The sequence below is a fragment of the Pungitius pungitius genome, chromosome 19 (assembly GCF_949316345.1).
Source record: "Pungitius pungitius chromosome 19, fPunPun2.1, whole genome shotgun sequence".
Taxonomy (NCBI): Eukaryota; Metazoa; Chordata; class Actinopteri; order Perciformes; family Gasterosteidae; genus Pungitius; species Pungitius pungitius.
In genome coordinates, this window is record NC_084918.1 from 10,679,269 (window position 1) to 10,696,158 (window position 16,890).

Genomic DNA, 16,890 nt, shown 5'->3' on the forward strand with positions numbered 1-16,890 from the left:
ATCTAATGAATAATGCTTTAGCTTACACTGTTTCCATCAAGCAAATGACCTTTATTCATCAGTATCATTATGGTATGAAGGATTAGGAGTAGTTTTAGAACATGATTGACTCAACTACGTTTTGACCATTATTGTTACTTTCAAAGCTTTTGCAGAATGAGAAACAGCTAAAACGGAATCTAATGAATAATGCTTTAGCTTACACTGTTTCCATCAAGCAAATGACCTTTATTCATCAGTATCATTATGGTATGAAGGATTAGGTTTAGTTTTAGAACCTGATTCACTCAACTACGTTTTGACCATTATTGTTACTTTTAAAGCTTTTGCAGGAGGAGTAAACAGCTAAAACAGAATGTAAGAGGAATGCTTTAGCTTACACTGTTTCTATCAAGCAAATGACCTTTTTTCATCATTATCATAATGGTATGAAGGATTATGTTTAGTTTTAGAACCTTATTCACTCAACAACGTTTTGACCATTATTGTTACTTTCAAAGCTTTTGCAGAAGGAGTAAACGGCTAAAACGGAATGTATGAAGAATGCTTTAGCTTACACTGCTTCTATCAAGCAAATTACCTTTTTTCATCATTATCATTATGGTATGAAGGATTATGTTTAGTTTTAGAACCAGATTCACTCAACAACGTTTTGACCATTATTGTTACTTTCAAAGCCTTTCCAGAAGGAGTAAACAGCTAAAACGGACTGTAAGAGGAATGCTTTAGCTTACACTGTTTCTATCAAGCAAATGACCTTTTTTCATCATTATCATAATGGTATGAAGGATTATGTTTAGTTTTAGAACCTTATTCACTCAACAACGTTTTGACCATTATTGTTACTTTCAAAGCTTTTGCAGAAGGAGAAACAGCTAAAACGGAATCTAATGAATAATGCTTTAGCTTACACTGTTTCCATCAAGCAAATGACCTTTATTCATCAGTATCATTATGGTATGAAGGATTAGGTTTAGTTTTAGAACCTGATTCACTCAACTACGTTTTGACCATTATTGTTACTTTCAAAGCTTTTGCAGAAGGAGAAAACAGCTAAAACGGAATCTAATGAATAATGCTTTAGCTTACACTGTTTCCATCAAGCAAATGACCTTTATTCACCAGTATCATTATGGTATGAAGGATTAGGTTTAGTTTTAGAACCTGATTCACTTAACTACGTTTTGACCATTTGTGTTACTTTTAAAGCTTTTGCAGAAGGAGAAACAGCTAAAACGGAATCTAATGAATAATGCTTTAGCTTACACTGTTTCCATCAAGCAAATGACCTTTATTCACCAGTATCATTATGGTATGAAGGATTAGGTGTAGTTTTAGAACATGATTCACTCAACTACGTTTTGACCATTATTGTTACTTTCAAAGCTTTTGCAGAAGGAGAAACAGCTAAAACGGAATCTAATGAATAATGCTTTAGCTTACACTGTTTCCATCAAGCAAATGACCTTTATTCATCAGTATCATTATGGTATGAAGGATTAGGAGTAGTTTTAGAACATGATTGACTCAACTACGTTTTGACCATTATTGTTACTTTCAAAGCTTTTGCAGAAGGAGAAACAGCTAAAACGGAATCTAATGAATAATGCTTTAGCTTACACTGTTTCCATCAAGCAAATGACCTTTATTCATCAGTATCATTATGGTATGAAGGATTAGGTTTAGTTTTAGAACCTGATTCACTCAACTACGTTTTGACCATTATTGTTACTTTTAAAGCTTTTGCAGGAGGAGTAAACAGCTAAAACGGACAGTAAGAGGAATGCTTTAGCTTACACTGTTTCTATCAAGCAAATGACCTTTTTTCATCAGTATCATTATGGTATGAAGGATTAGGTTTAGTTTTAGAACCTGATTCACTCAACTACGTTTTGACCATTATTGTTACTTTCAAAGCTTTTGCAGAAGGAGAAAACAGCTAAAACAGACTGTATGAAGAATGCTTTAGCTTACACTGTTTCCATCAAGCAAATGACCTTTATTCATCAGTATCATTATGGTATGAAGGATTAGGTTTAGTTTTACAACCTGATTCACTCAACTACGTTTTGACAATTATTGTTACTTTCAAAGCTTTAGCAGAAGGAGAAAGAGCTAAAACGGAATCTAATGAATAATGCTTTAGCTTACACTGTTTCCATCAAGCAAATGACCTTTATTCACCAGTATCATTATGGTATGAAGGATTAGGTTTAGTTTTAGAACCTGATTCACTTAACTACGTTTTGACCATTATTGTTACTTTCAAAGCTTTTGCAGAATGAGAAACAGCTAAAACGGAATCTAATGAATAATGCTTTAGCTTACACTGTTTCCATCAAGCAAATGACCTTTATTCATCAGTATCATTATGGTATGAAGGATTAGGTTTAGTTTTAGAACCTGATTCACTCAACTACGTTTTGACCATTATTGTTACTTTTAAAGCTTTTGCAGGAGGAGTAAACAGCTAAAACGGACAGTAAGAGGAATGCTTTAGCTTACACTGTTTCTATCAAGCAAATGACCTTTTTTCATCAGTATCATTATGGTATGAAGGATTAGGTTTAGTTTTAGAACCTGATTCACTCAACTACGTTTTGACCATTATTGTTACTTTCAAAGCTTTTGCAGAAGGAGAAAACAGCTAAAACAGACTGTATGAAGAATGCTTTAGCTTACACTGTTTCCATCAAGCAAATGACCTTTATTCATCAGTATCATTATGGTATGAAGGATTAGGTTTAGTTTTACAACCTGATTCACTCAACTACGTTTTGACAATTATTGTTACTTTCAAAGCTTTAGCAGAAGGAGAAAGAGCTAAAACGGAATCTAATGAATAATGCTTTAGCTTACACTGTTTCCATCAAGCAAATGACCTTTATTCACCAGTATCATTATGGTATGAAGGATTAGGTTTAGTTTTAGAACCTGATTCACTTAACTACGTTTTGACCATTTGTGTTACTTTTAAAGCTTTTGCAGAAGGAGAAACAGCTAAAACGGAATCTAATGAATAATGCTTTAGCTTACACTGTTTCCATCAAGCAAATGACCTTTATTCACCAGTATCATTATGGTATGAAGGATTAGGTGTAGTTTTAGAACATGATTCACTCAACTACGTTTTGACCATTATTGTTACTTTCAAAGCTTTTGCAGAAGGAGAAACAGCTAAAACGGAATCTAATGAATAATGCTTTAGCTTACACTGTTTCCATCAAGCAAATGACCTTTATTCATCAGTATCATTATGGTATGAAGGATTAGGAGTAGTTTTAGAACATGATTGACTCAACTACGTTTTGACCATTATTGTTACTTTCAAAGCTTTTGCAGAATGAGAAACAGCTAAAACGGAATCTAATGAATAATGCTTTAGCTTACACTGTTTCCATCAAGCAAATGACCTTTATTCATCAGTATCATTATGGTATGAAGGATTAGGTTTAGTTTTAGAACCTGATTCACTCAACTACGTTTTGACCATTATTGTTACTTTTAAAGCTTTTGCAGGAGGAGTAAACAGCTAAAACGGACAGTAAGAGGAATGCTTTAGCTTACACTGTTTCTATCAAGCAAATGACCTTTTTTCATCATTATCATAATGGTATGAAGGATTATGTTTACTTTTAGAACCAGATTCACTCAACAACGTTTTGACCATTATTGTTACTTTTAAAGCTTTTCCAGAAGGAGTAAACAGCTAAAACAGAATGTAAGAGGAATGCTTTAGCTTACACTGTTTCTATCAAGCAAATGACCTTTTTTCATCATTATCATAATGGTATGAAGGATTATGTTTAGTTTTAGAACCTTATTCACTCAACAACGTTTTGACCATTATTGTTACTTTCAAAGCTTTTGCAGAAGGAGTAAACGGCTAAAACGGAATGTATGAAGAATGCTTTAGCTTACACTGCTTCTATCAAGCAAATTACCTTTTTTCATCATTATCATTATGGTATGAAGGATTATGTTTAGTTTTAGAACCAGATTCACTCAACAACGTTTTGACCATTATTGTTACTTTCAAAGCTTTTGCAGAAGGAGTAAACGGCTAAAACGGAATGTATGAAGAATGCTTTAGCTTACACTGCTTCTATCAAGCAAATGACCTTTTTTCATCATTATCATAATGGTATGAAGGATTAGGTGTAGTTTTAGAACATGATTCACTCAACTACGTTTTGACCATTATTGTTACTTTCAAAGCTTTTGCAGAAGGAGAAACAGCTAAAACGGAATCTAATGAATAATGCTTTAGCTTACACTGTTTCCATCAAGCAAATGACCTTTATTCATCAGCATCATTATGGTATGAAGGATTAGGAGTAGTTTTAGAACATGATTGACTCAACTACGTTTTGACCATTATTGTTACTTTCAAAGCTTTTGCAGAATGAGAAACAGCTAAAACGGAATCTAATGAATAATGCTTTAGCTTACACTGTTTCCATCAAGCAAATGACCTTTATTCACCAGCATCATTATGGTATGAAGGATTAGGTTTAGTTTTAGAACCTGATTACCTTAACTACGTTTTGACCATTTGTGTTACTTTTAAAGCTTTTGCAGAAGGAGAAACAGCTAAAACGGAATCTAATGAATAATGCTTTAGCTTACACTGTTTCCATCAAGCAAATGACCTTTATTCATCAGTATCATTATGGTATGAAGGATTAGGTTTAGTTTTAGAACCTGATTCACTCAACTACGTTTTGACCATTATTGTTACTTTTAAAGCTTTTGCAGGAGGAGTAAACAGCTAAAACGGACAGTAAGAGGAATGCTTTAGCTTACACTGTTTCTATCAAGCAAATGACCTTTTTTCATCATTATCATAATGGTATGAAGGATTATGTTTACTTTTAGAACCAGATTCACTCAACAACGTTTTGACCATTATTGTTACTTTTAAAGCTTTTCCAGAAGGAGTAAACAGCTAAAACAGAATGTAAGAGGAATGCTTTAGCTTACACTGTTTCTATCAAGCAAATTACCTTTTTTCATCATTATCATTATGGTATGAAGGATTATGTTTAGTTTTAGAACCAGATTCACTCAACAACGTTTTGACCATTATTTTTACTTTCAAAGCCTTTCCAGAAGGAGTAAACAGCTAAAACGGACTGTAAGAGGAATGCTTTAGCTTACACTGTTTCTATCAAGCAAATGACCTTTTTTCATCATTATCATAATGGTATGAAGGGATTATGTTTAGTTTTAGAACAAGATTCACTCAACAACGTTTTGACCATTATTTTTACTTTCAAAGCCTTTCCAGAAGGAGTAAACAGCTAAAACGGACTGTAAGAGGAATGCTTTAGCTTACACTGTTTCTATCAAGCAAATGACCTTTTTTCATCATTATCATAATGGTATGAAGGATTAGGTGTAGTTTTAGAACATGATTCACTCAACTACGTTTTGACCATTATTGTTACTTTCAAAGCTTTTGCAGAAGGAGAAACAGCTAAAACGGAATCTAATGAATAATGCTTTAGCTTACACTGTTTCCATCAAGCAAATGACCTTTATTCATCAGCATCATTATGGTATGAAGGATTAGGAGTAGTTTTAGAACATGATTGACTCAACTACGTTTTGACCATTATTGTTACTTTCAAAGCTTTTGCAGAATGAGAAACAGCTAAAACGGAATCTAATGAATAATGCTTTAGCTTACACTGTTTCCATCAAGCAAATGACCTTTATTCACCAGCATCATTATGGTATGAAGGATTAGGTTTAGTTTTAGAACCTGATTACCTTAACTACGTTTTGACCATTTGTGTTACTTTTAAAGCTTTTGCAGAAGGAGAAACAGCTAAAACGGAATCTAATGAATAATGCTTTAGCTTACACTGTTTCCATCAAGCAAATGACCTTTATTCATCAGTATCATTATGGTATGAAGGATTAGGTTTAGTTTTAGAACCTGATTCACTCAACTACGTTTTGACCATTATTGTTACTTTTAAAGCTTTTGCAGGAGGAGTAAACAGCTAAAACGCACAGTAAGAGGAATGCTTTAGCTTACACTGTTTCTATCAAGCAAATGACCTTTTTTCATCAGTATCATTATGGTATGAAGGATTAGGTTTAGTTTTAGAACCTGATTCACTCAACTACGTTTTGACCATTATTGTTACTTTCAAAGCTTTTGCAGAAGGAGAAAACAGCTAAAACAGACTGTATGAAGAATGCTTTAGCTTACACTGTTTCCATCAAGCAAATGACCTTTATTCATCAGTATCATTATGGTATGAAGGATTAGGTTTAGTTTTACAACCTGATTCACTCAACTACGTTTTGACAATTATTGTTACTTTCAAAGCTTTAGCAGAAGGAGAAAGAGCTAAAACGGAATCTAATGAATAATGCTTTAGCTTACACTGTTTCCATCAAGCAAATGACCTTTATTCACCAGTATCATTATGGTATGAAGGATTAGGTTTAGTTTTAGAACCTGATTCACTTAACTACGTTTTGACCATTTGTGTTACTTTTAAAGCTTTTGCAGAAGGAGAAACAGCTAAAACGGAATCTAATGAATAATGCTTTAGCTTACACTGTTTCCATCAAGCAAATGACCTTTATTCACCAGTATCATTATGGTATGAAGGATTAGGAGTAGTTTTAGAACATGATTGACTCAACTACGTTTTGACCATTATTGTTACTTTCAAAGCTTTTGCAGAAGGAGTAAACGGCTAAAACGGAATGTATGAAGAATGCTTTAGCTTACACTGCTTCTATCAAGCAAATGACCTTTTTTCATCATTATCATAATGGTATGAAGGATTATGTTTAGTTTTAGAACCAGATTCACTCAACAACGTTTTGACCATTATTTTTACTTTCAAAGCCTTTCCAGAAGGAGTAAACAGCTAAAACGGACTGTAAGAGGAATGCTTTAGCTTACACTGTTTCTATCAAGCAAATGACCTTTTTTCATCATTATCATAATGGTATGAAGGATTATGTTTAGTTTTAGAACCTTATTCACTCAACAACGTTTTGACCATTATTGTTACTTTCAAAGCTTTTGCAGAAGGAGTAAACAGCTAAAACAGACTGTATGAAGAATGCTTTAGCTTACACTGTTTCCATCAAGCAAATGACCTTTATTCATCAGTATCATTATGGTATGAAGGATTAGGTTTAGTTTTACAACCTGATTCACTCAACTACGTTTTGACAATTATTGTTACTTTCAAAGCTTTAGCAGAAGGAGAAAGAGCTAAAACGGAATCTAATGAATAATGCTTTAGCTTACACTGTTTCCATCAAGCAAATGACCTTTATTCACCAGTATCATTATGGTATGAAGGATTAGGTTTAGTTTTAGAACCTGATTCACTTAACTACGTTTTGACCATTTGTGTTACTTTTAAAGCTTTTGCAGAAGGAGAAACAGCTAAAACGGAATCTAATGAATAATGCTTTAGCTTACACTGTTTCCATCAAGCAAATGACCTTTATTCACCAGTATCATTATGGTATGAAGGATTAGGTGTAGTTTTAGAACATGATTCACTCAACTACGTTTTGACCATTATTGTTACTTTCAAAGCTTTTGCAGAAGGAGAAACAGCTAAAACGGAATCTAATGAATAATGCTTTAGCTTACACTGTTTCCATCAAGCAAATGACCTTTATTCATCAGTATCATTATGGTATGAAGGATTAGGAGTAGTTTTAGAACATGATTGACTCAACTACGTTTTGACCATTATTGTTACTTTCAAAGCTTTTGCAGAAGGAGTAAACGGCTAAAACGGAATGTATGAAGAATGCTTTAGCTTACACTGCTTCTATCAAGCAAATGACCTTTTTTCATCATTATCATAATGGTATGAAGGATTATGTTTAGTTTTAGAACCAGATTCACTCAACAACGTTTTGACCATTATTTTTACTTTCAAAGCCTTTCCAGAAGGAGTAAACAGCTAAAACGGACTGTAAGAGGAATGCTTTAGCTTACACTGTTTCTATCAAGCAAATGACCTTTTTTCATCATTATCATAATGGTATGAAGGATTATGTTTAGTTTTAGAACCTTATTCACTCAACAACGTTTTGACCATTATTGTTACTTTCAAAGCTTTTGCAGAAGGAGTAAACGGCTAAAACGGAATGTATGAAGAATGCTTTAGCTTACACTGCTTCTATCAAGCAAATTACCTTTTTTCATCATTATCATTATGGTATGAAGGATTGTTTAGTTTTAGAACCAGATTCACTCAACAACGTTTTGACCATTATTGTTACTTTCAAAGCCTTTCCAGAAGGAGTAAACAGCTAAAACAGAATGTAAGAGGAATGCTTTAGCTTACACTGTTTCTATCAAGCAAATGACCTTTTTTCATCATTATCATAATGGTATGAAGGATTATGTTTAGTTTTAGAACCTTATTCACTCAACAACGTTTTGACCATTATTGTTACTTTCAAAGCTTTTGCAGAAGGAGTAAACGGCTAAAACGGAATGTATGAAGAATGCTTTAGCTTACACTGCTTCTATCAAGCAAATTACCTTTTTTCATCATTAACATTATGGTATGAAGGATTATGTTTAGTTTTAGAACCAGATTCACTCAACAACGTTTTGACCATTATTTTTACTTTCAAAGCCTTTCCAGAAGGAGTAAACAGCTAAAACGGACTGTAAGAGGAATGCTTTAGCTTACACTGTTTCTATCAAGCAAATGACCTTTTTTCATCATTATCATAATGGTATAAAGGTGTAGGAGCCATATTCATTTGGTACTATTTAATTTAATTTTGCTCTGTGCCACTAGGGGCTGTATGTGCTTTGTGGCTCAGCTGACCTCAGATCAGCCCAGGTAGGCCATTTAACCTGCAGGCATCCCAGACACAGGTGTTGCCAATTTGGGAAGCAAACAGTTTTCGACTGTGCCAGTGTGCGTATGTGCCTTTGTGGAGCAATACGGTTTGTTATTTTGGGGTAAATGTATAATGAGCAAAGTTTGCCGCTATATAAATTTGCATGTAAAATAAACATACAAATTGATTGGAACAACCGGGGAACTCTCCGTTTTTGCTGTGTGCGAGCGCACCGGGCGCACGTCTGAACCTATCCGCCTTATTGGTAACCAGTACTAGACTTCGTTTAGGACTTCGTCAGTACACTTTAGGTCGAAAACTGCTTCGACTTGGATAACTATTCATCGAGACGACGTGGACCTGTTAAACTGTGGATTAACGGAGTTCGTTTGGAAACCACGGATGTGAGGTGGGCAAAATGTTTGGAGTTGCCGATGGTTGAGTGAAGCTGCACCGGAGCGAGCTGCAGGGGCAGAAATACCAGCATCAGCTGACCGGGACAACATTCATCAAAGCCGGCCAACGCTCGACTGGGGTATGTGGTGATCAGCGCTGATATTATGAATGGCCATGGTAATTTGTGTGCACACATTCGCGTAAATCCAATGCATTGGTAGCAAACGCGCAACCGTCTAAAAATAACTTTACGCGTCTAGACGAGTTGTTGCGCAACACAAACAATTTTGCGGGCTTGCCAATTCACTTTGCGTGGTCATTATGGCCGAAGAGCAAAAGGGCCAACTGGGACTTGAGACTGAACTTGTGGGTGCAGGGGTAAAATCTGTAACTAAAAAACGTGTAGTTAAATTAACACCCAAAGCTTTGTTGGAAAAAATAAGCATTTTAGAAAAGGAAAGAAAGTCTAAATTTAATAAACTGTCGAATGCAAAGGAATCTATTGCTAAATTGATGGGTGATAAAGAGAATGTAAGTGAGGTTGAAAATGAATTTAACATGTTTAATGAGTTGAGTGGCAAAATACAGCAGGTGCATACATCTTTATTGGGTTTATTGCCTGCTGATGAAGCAAGCAAACATGAAATATGGTACCAGGCTAAAATGTTGAATATCCATGAGTTTATTGTGGGTACAAATCAATGGTTGTATGACATTAAAGGATGTCCAGCCACCAAAGTAGGTGATGATGATGATGATGATGATGATGATTTGCCAGGTCAAACTGAAATTCAAGCTGAGCAAACTGAAACTGTGCAAAGTCAAAATGTAATTGGACCAACAGAAAAACACACAGTTGTTGACAACACTTTAAAGGAGCATGAAATGGATGGTCCTCAAACCGTTGCTGGCAATGCTGGAAGTGGAAATGAGGCCGATGCCAGCAATGGAATTGGAGTTGCTGGTGGAAAGGATGAGGAAGAGGAAGATCAGATTCAACCTCATGATAGCATTTCAAATGTGCAGTCAAGGCACCATGGCTCAAAGGGCGGATCCTCAAGCAGCAGATCCTCCACTTCTTCAGCCAGATGCAGGGCGAAGGCGGAACAGGCCGCACTCATGGCTCGAGCTGCCGCTTTAAAGGATAAGCATGCATTGGAGGAGCAGGAGCTCATCTTGAGGAGAAAAAGGGAGCAACAGGAGCTCATCTTGAGGAGAAAAAGGGAGCAACTCGAGCTGGACACTGAGATAGCTGCCACTTCTGCTAAGCTAGCAGTGCTACAGGCTGGTAGCAGCGTCCATTCAAGGCAATCTAATGGAATGGCTTCCTACATCAGGAAAGGGGCTAGACCTAAGCTCCCGTGCACCCCTTTCAATCCACAAGCCTCGATATTTGTGTCTCAGTCCTCACAGCAACACACATCTCTACCACTACAAAGCAATGCTTCACAAGTAGCCATGCCAACTATCATGCCAAAGCCAACCGTCATTCAAGGCTCTCAACCCCCTCCGTTACAAGCAAAGACAACCTTCAGTCAAGGATTTCAACCCACTCTAAGCCAACAAGTGTTTCAACCCCTGCAAGGCCAAAATCAGACAACAGATCTCTATAATCTGCTGCAACAGCAGAATGACATAACAGCTCTCCTTGTTCAAATGCAAACCTCGCAACTGCTGCCACGCCGAGAAATTCCAATTTACGATGGAGATCCTCTAAGGTTCAATACATTTATGAAGGCGTTTGAGCACTGCGTGGAAGCAAAGACCAGCTGTAAAGGAGACTGTTTGTACTACCTTGAGCAATTTACTAGGGGGCAGCCAAGAGACATTGTGCGCAGCTGCCTTCATATGACTGCAGATAAAGGATTTGCCGTTGCTAAAAAATTGCTCAAAGAGCACTTTGGAAATGAGTTTAACATAACAGCGGCCTACATGGAGAAGGTCACAGGATGGCCAAGTATCAAAGCTGAGGACCCCAAAGCGCTGAAAGCTTATGGACTTTTCCTCCGTGAGTGTTCTAACGCTATGGATGATCTTCAGTACTTGGAAGAACTTAACATGCCAGCAAACATCAAGATTCTGAGTCAGAAGCTTCCTTATAAACTCAGAGACAGGTGGAGAGCAAAGACATGTGAGATACTGGAGAAAACTGGTCGAAGAGCACAATTCTCAGACATTGTGAAGTACATCGAGCGCCAGGTCAGAATCACTTCAGATCCAGTCTTTGGTGACATACAGGACACTTCACCTGTTATCAAAGGAGCTACCAAAGCAAGCAAGTTACCGGTGAAACAACAGCTGAGAAGAAACAGCTTTGCAACACAGGTGGTCATTGAGGATGGATACAAAGCAGATGCCCACAAGATTGAGGATGGATGCAGCAAACCAGATGGTAACAAGAAGGAAAAGGCTCAGAACAAAATGACATCCTTTGCTAAGACTGATTCTATTTCCTGCCTTTATTGTGCTGCTGGTAATCATGTTTTGGAACAATGTTTTAAACTGGGAAGAAAGACACACAGGGAGAAACTGGACTATCTAAAGGAGAAAGGTCTGTGTTTCAGTTGCTTGTGCACAGGACACTTAAGCAAGAATTGCGACAGGCGCATAATATGCAACAAGTGTAACCGAACGCATCCCAGTGTTTTGCACATAGAGAAGGAAAGGATTATTCCGAAAGCTCAGAAGGATGGCGAGCAGAAGAATACTGACAAGTCAAATACTTCAGACAGTTGTACAACATCCTCCGCTTGTGGTCTTACAGGGGCTGGCCACTGCAATGGAATTCTTCCCATTTTGCCTGTTAAGGTGAAGTGCTCAAAGGGAAACAAAATTATTGAAACCAATGCTTTTCTGGACCCAGGGAGTACAGGAACTTTCTGCACCAGGAAGCTCATTGACAAGTTGAACGTGGAAGGACGCAAATTCAAAATTCATATCCGCACTTTGGGCCATAATAACGCAGTAGAAAGCTCTGTTGTTGACAGTCTGGAGATTTCAGGTATAACTGGTGAGTGCTTCTATCCACTTCCCAAAGTGTGTACCCAGAAAGAGATGCCTGTCTCTACAGCCAACATAATCAGCGAAAGGGAGCTGAGAAAATGGCCTTATTTAGATGATGTTAAAATTCCCCGCATAAACGCTGATGTTGACCTGTTAATTGGCACAAACGCCTCCAAGTTGATGGAGCCTTGGAAGGTGATTAACAGTCGCGATGGTGAAGATGGACCCTACGCGATCAAAACCCTACTGGGGTGGGTAATAAATGGTCCGTTACGGGGAAGTAGTGACTGTGGAAGTGAACACCCTTCCGTTTATGCCAACAGAATTGCCATTGACAGAATTGAAGAACTGTTAACTAGCCAGTACAATTATGACTTCAATGAGCGAGCTTCTGCAGAACAGGAAGAAATGTCAAGGGAAGAAAAGAAGTTTGTGGAGAAAATGGAAAGCTCTGTTCAGCTTCAGAATGGACACTACGTGTTTCAAATGCCTTTTAAAGAGAAAGATGTTTCCATGCCGAACAACCTCTGTGTTGCCATGCAACGTGTTCGTGGGCTGAAAAGGAGACTTCAGAAAGATGTTAGCTTTCATGAGGAGTACAACAACTTTCTTGCTGATGTCATTGGCAATGGCTATGCCGAAGAAGTACCGCAGCATCAGTTGGAAACGCCAACAGGAAAGGTGTGGTATATCCCGCACCACGGCGTGTACCATCCACGGAAGGGAAAGCTACGGGTGGTGTTTGACTGTGGAGCAGAGTACCAAGGGATCTCGCTCAACAGTCAGCTTTTGCAAGGACCGAACCTCACCAGCTCGTTAGTTGGAGTTCTTGTGAGGTTCAGGGAGGAACAAGTGGCCATAATGGCGGACATAAAGGCTATGTTCCACCAGGTTAAAGTGGCAGAGGAACACCGGGACTACTTAAGATTCTTATGGTGGCCTCAAGGTAACCTGGAACAAGATCTTGTAGAGCATCGCATGACTGTCCATTTATTTGGAGCGGTTTCATCACCCAGTGTTGCCTGCCTTGCTCTTAGAAAGACCGCTGAAGACAATCAGGCCAACTTTTCAACAGAAGTGATTGAAACAGTTAACCGAAACTTCTATATGGACGACCTATTGAAGAGTCTACCCTCTGAAGCGGATGCAGTTACCATGGCTAAGAATCTTACAACCATTTGCGACAGAGGGGGGTTCACCCTCACTCAATGGATTAGTAACAGTCGAAGAGTGCTTCAAAGCCTCCCAGAGGATCTCCGGTCCAAGAACCTGCATGAGCTTGATCTGGACAGGGATAAGCTGCCATTGGACCGAGCTTTGGGTTTGCAGTGGTGTATCGAGACGGACACTTTCAAATTCAAGCTGAAAGTCAAAGAGAAGCCGCCAACCAAGCGAGGCATGCTATCCATCATCAGTTCCGTCTACGACCCATTAGGTTTCCTGGCACCTCTAATACTCCCGGCCAAGCTGCTGTTGCAGGAGTTATGCAGGACAAAGTGTGAGTGGGACGATCCAATACCTCCAGCTTTCCGGCAGAAGTGGAAAAAATGGCTGACAGATCTTGAGAAGGTGGCATATTTCAAGATCCCTAGATGTGTGAAACCTGAAGGATTTGGTAGGACTGTCAGTGCCCAATTGCATCACTTCGCCGATGCAAGCGAGAACGGCTATGGTACAGCTACTTACCTTAGGATGCAGAACATGGATGGGAGGGTTCATGTTGCTTTCTTATTTGGCAAAGCCAGAGTGTCCCCCCTGAAGCCTGTCACCATTCCCCGGCTGGAGCTCACTGCTGCCGTTGTTGCAGTACGAGTGGACAAGATGTTTCGATCAGAGCTCCAGCTTCCACTGAAGAAGACCTGCTTTTGGACTGACAGCACATCAGTTCTTAAGTACATAAAAAATGAGGACCGAAGATTTCAAACCTTTGTAGCAAACAGGGTAACCACCATCAGGGACAACTCGGAAGTTGATCAGTGGAGATACGTTCCCACATCCCTCAACCCTGCTGACGATGCTTCACGTGGATTGAAGGCAGAAGATCTTGTGAAGCAAAGATGGATAGAAGGCCCGGAATTCCTACGGGAACCTGAAGAAACATGGCCAACATTTCCTGTGGATTCAAGTGTCACTGCCGACGACCCAGAAGTAAAGCGAAGTCTGACGGTCAATGCAATACTGGTTGACAGCAACGCCACATCACAACTGATTACCCATTTCTCTGATTGGCAAAGATTGAAGGTTGCAGTTGCGTGGCTCATTAAGCTAAAAGGAACTCTGCTCAAACTAAGGATGAAAAGAAAAGAGTTAGAGTGTGCAAACACCAGTGCTACTGGAGCAGCCAGGGTTGATGTGCAAAAGGAGATGCAAGCTTTCTCAACATCACTTGGGAACCAGAAGGTGACACTGGAAGATCTCTTGGAGGCTGAGACCTCCATAATCGCTTTTTGCCAGCAAGAGAGATTTCCCACTGAATTTGCTGCACTAACCTCTGGCAAGCCACAAGTGCCAAGAAGTAGCAGCATCCTCAAATTAGATCCAGTTCTAAAAGGAGGACTTCTACGAGTTGGGGGACGGTTGAATAAGGCAGCAATCCCTGAGGACGTTAAACACCCCCTCATCTTGTCAAAAGACCAACACATTTCCGACCTTATCCTCCATCATGTCCATTTGCAGCTTGGACATGGAGGCAGAAATCATGTTCTTTCTGCTATAAGGAGAAAATACTGGATCACAAGTGGACCTACTGCAGTGAGGAAAATTATATTAAGATGCCTCATCTGTAAGCTCCATGGTAGGAAAACCGCTGAGCAAAAAATGGCAGACCTGCCAGAAGAGCGAGTGGTTCCTGATCTTCCGCCATTTACTAACGTTGGCGTAGATTACTTTGGGCCAGTTGATGTGAAAAGAGGGCGTAGCATCGTGAAAAGGTATGGAGTAGTATTTACTTGCATGACAAGCAGGGCCGTTCACCTAGAAGTGGCCTATTCTCTGGACACAGACTCATGCATCAACGCATTGCGAAGGTTCATCTGTCGAAGAGGACAAGTCTCGCACTTGAGATCCGACAATGGCACCAACTTTGTGGGTGCAGAAAAGGAGCTGCGAGAAGCCTTAACCTCTTTGAATCATGACCGCATTGAAAAGGCCTTGTCCAAGAAGGGAATCAAGTGGAGCTTTAACCCTCCAGGTGGGTCACATCACGGTGGTGCTTGGGAGCGTATGATACGGATGATCAGGAAGATTTTGTGCTCTGTGCTCCGTCAGCAAACCTTGGATGACGAAGGGTTCCATACTGTGCTCTGTGAGGCTGAAGCTATGCTCAACGATCGCCCTATCACAAAGCTGTCAGAAGACCCCAACGACATTGAGGCGTTGACGCCGAACCATTTGCTACTCCTCAAAGGGAAACCAGTTCTCCCACCAGGACTGTTCGACAAAGAGGATGTTTACGCAAGGAGAAGGTGGAAACAAACACAGTACATCTCGGATCTCTTTTGGAAAAGGTGGATCCGCGAATATTTACCGCTTTTACAGGAGCGTCAAAAATGGAACCAGGAAAAGAGGAGTTTTCTTCCTGGAGACCTGGTCATGGTTGTGGACTCCTCAGCACCACGTGGATCATGGATGCTAGGAAGAGTCCTGGAAACCTTCCCTGATAAGAGGGGTCTGGTACGTGTGGTTCGTTTGAAGACCAAGACAAACATCATTGAACGACCCATAACCAAAATATGCTTGCTTAATGAAATTAAAGAGTAATTGGTTCTATTGGTAACCATTTTTTTTTGTGTTTTGTTCATGGCTCTTTTGATTTGTGGTAATTGCTCTGGCAGACGCAATTAGGGGCTGGAGTGTAGGAGCCATATTCATTTGGTACTATTTAATTTAATTTTGCTCTGTGCCACTAGGGGCTGTATGTGCTTTGTGGCTCAGCTGACCTCAGATCAGCCCAGGTAGGCCATTTAACCTGCAGGCATCCCAGACACAGGTGTTGCCAATTTGGGAAGCAAACAGTTTTCGACTGTGCCAGTGTGCGTATGTGCCTTTGTGGAGCAATACGGTTTGTTATTTTGGGGTAAATGTATAATGAGCAAAGTTTGCCGCTATATAAATTTGCATGTAAAATAAACATACAAATTGATTGGAACAACCGGGGAACTCTCCGTTTTTGCTGTGTGCGAGCGCACCGGGCGCACGTCTGAACCTATCCGCCTTATTGGTAACCAGTACTAGACTTCGTTTAGGACTTCGTCAGTACAAAAGGGATTATGTTTAGTTTTAGAACCAGATTCACTCAACAACGTTTTGACCATTATTTTTACTTTCAAAGCCTTTCCAGAAGGAGTAAACAGCTAAAACGGACTGTAAGAGGAATGCTTTAGCTTACACTGTTTCTATCAAGCAAATGACCTTTTTTCATCATTATCATAATGGTATGAAGGATTATGTCTAGTTTTAGAACCTTATTCACTCAACAACTTTTTGACCATTAATGTTACTTTCAAAGCTTTTGCAGAAGGAGTAAACGGCTAAAACGGAATGTATGAAGAATGCTTTAGCTTACACTGCTTCTATCAAGCAAATTACCTTTTTTCATCATTATCATTATGGTATGAAGGATTATGTTTAGTTTTA

The 16,890-nt window shown here is 39.1% G+C and overlaps 1 protein-coding gene across 1 annotated transcript; it reads left to right on the top strand.

The window, feature by feature from the left end:
- The first annotated feature begins 11,381 nt into the window (after positions 1 to 11,381).
- Positions 11,382 to 16,014, top strand: LOC134107519 (uncharacterized). Its single transcript, XM_062559367.1, has one exon. The coding sequence runs from the start codon at positions 11,674 to 11,676 to the stop codon at positions 16,012 to 16,014; it is 4,341 nt and encodes a 1,446-aa protein (XP_062415351.1). The 5' UTR covers positions 11,382 to 11,673.
- The last annotated feature ends 876 nt before the right edge of the window (positions 16,015 to 16,890 follow it).

What these genes read in the sequence shown, in the direction of transcription:
- LOC134107519 (XM_062559367.1), top strand. Translation starts at nt 11,674, where the DNA reads ATGACATCCTTTGCTAAGACTGATTCTATTTCCTGCCTTTATTGTGCT.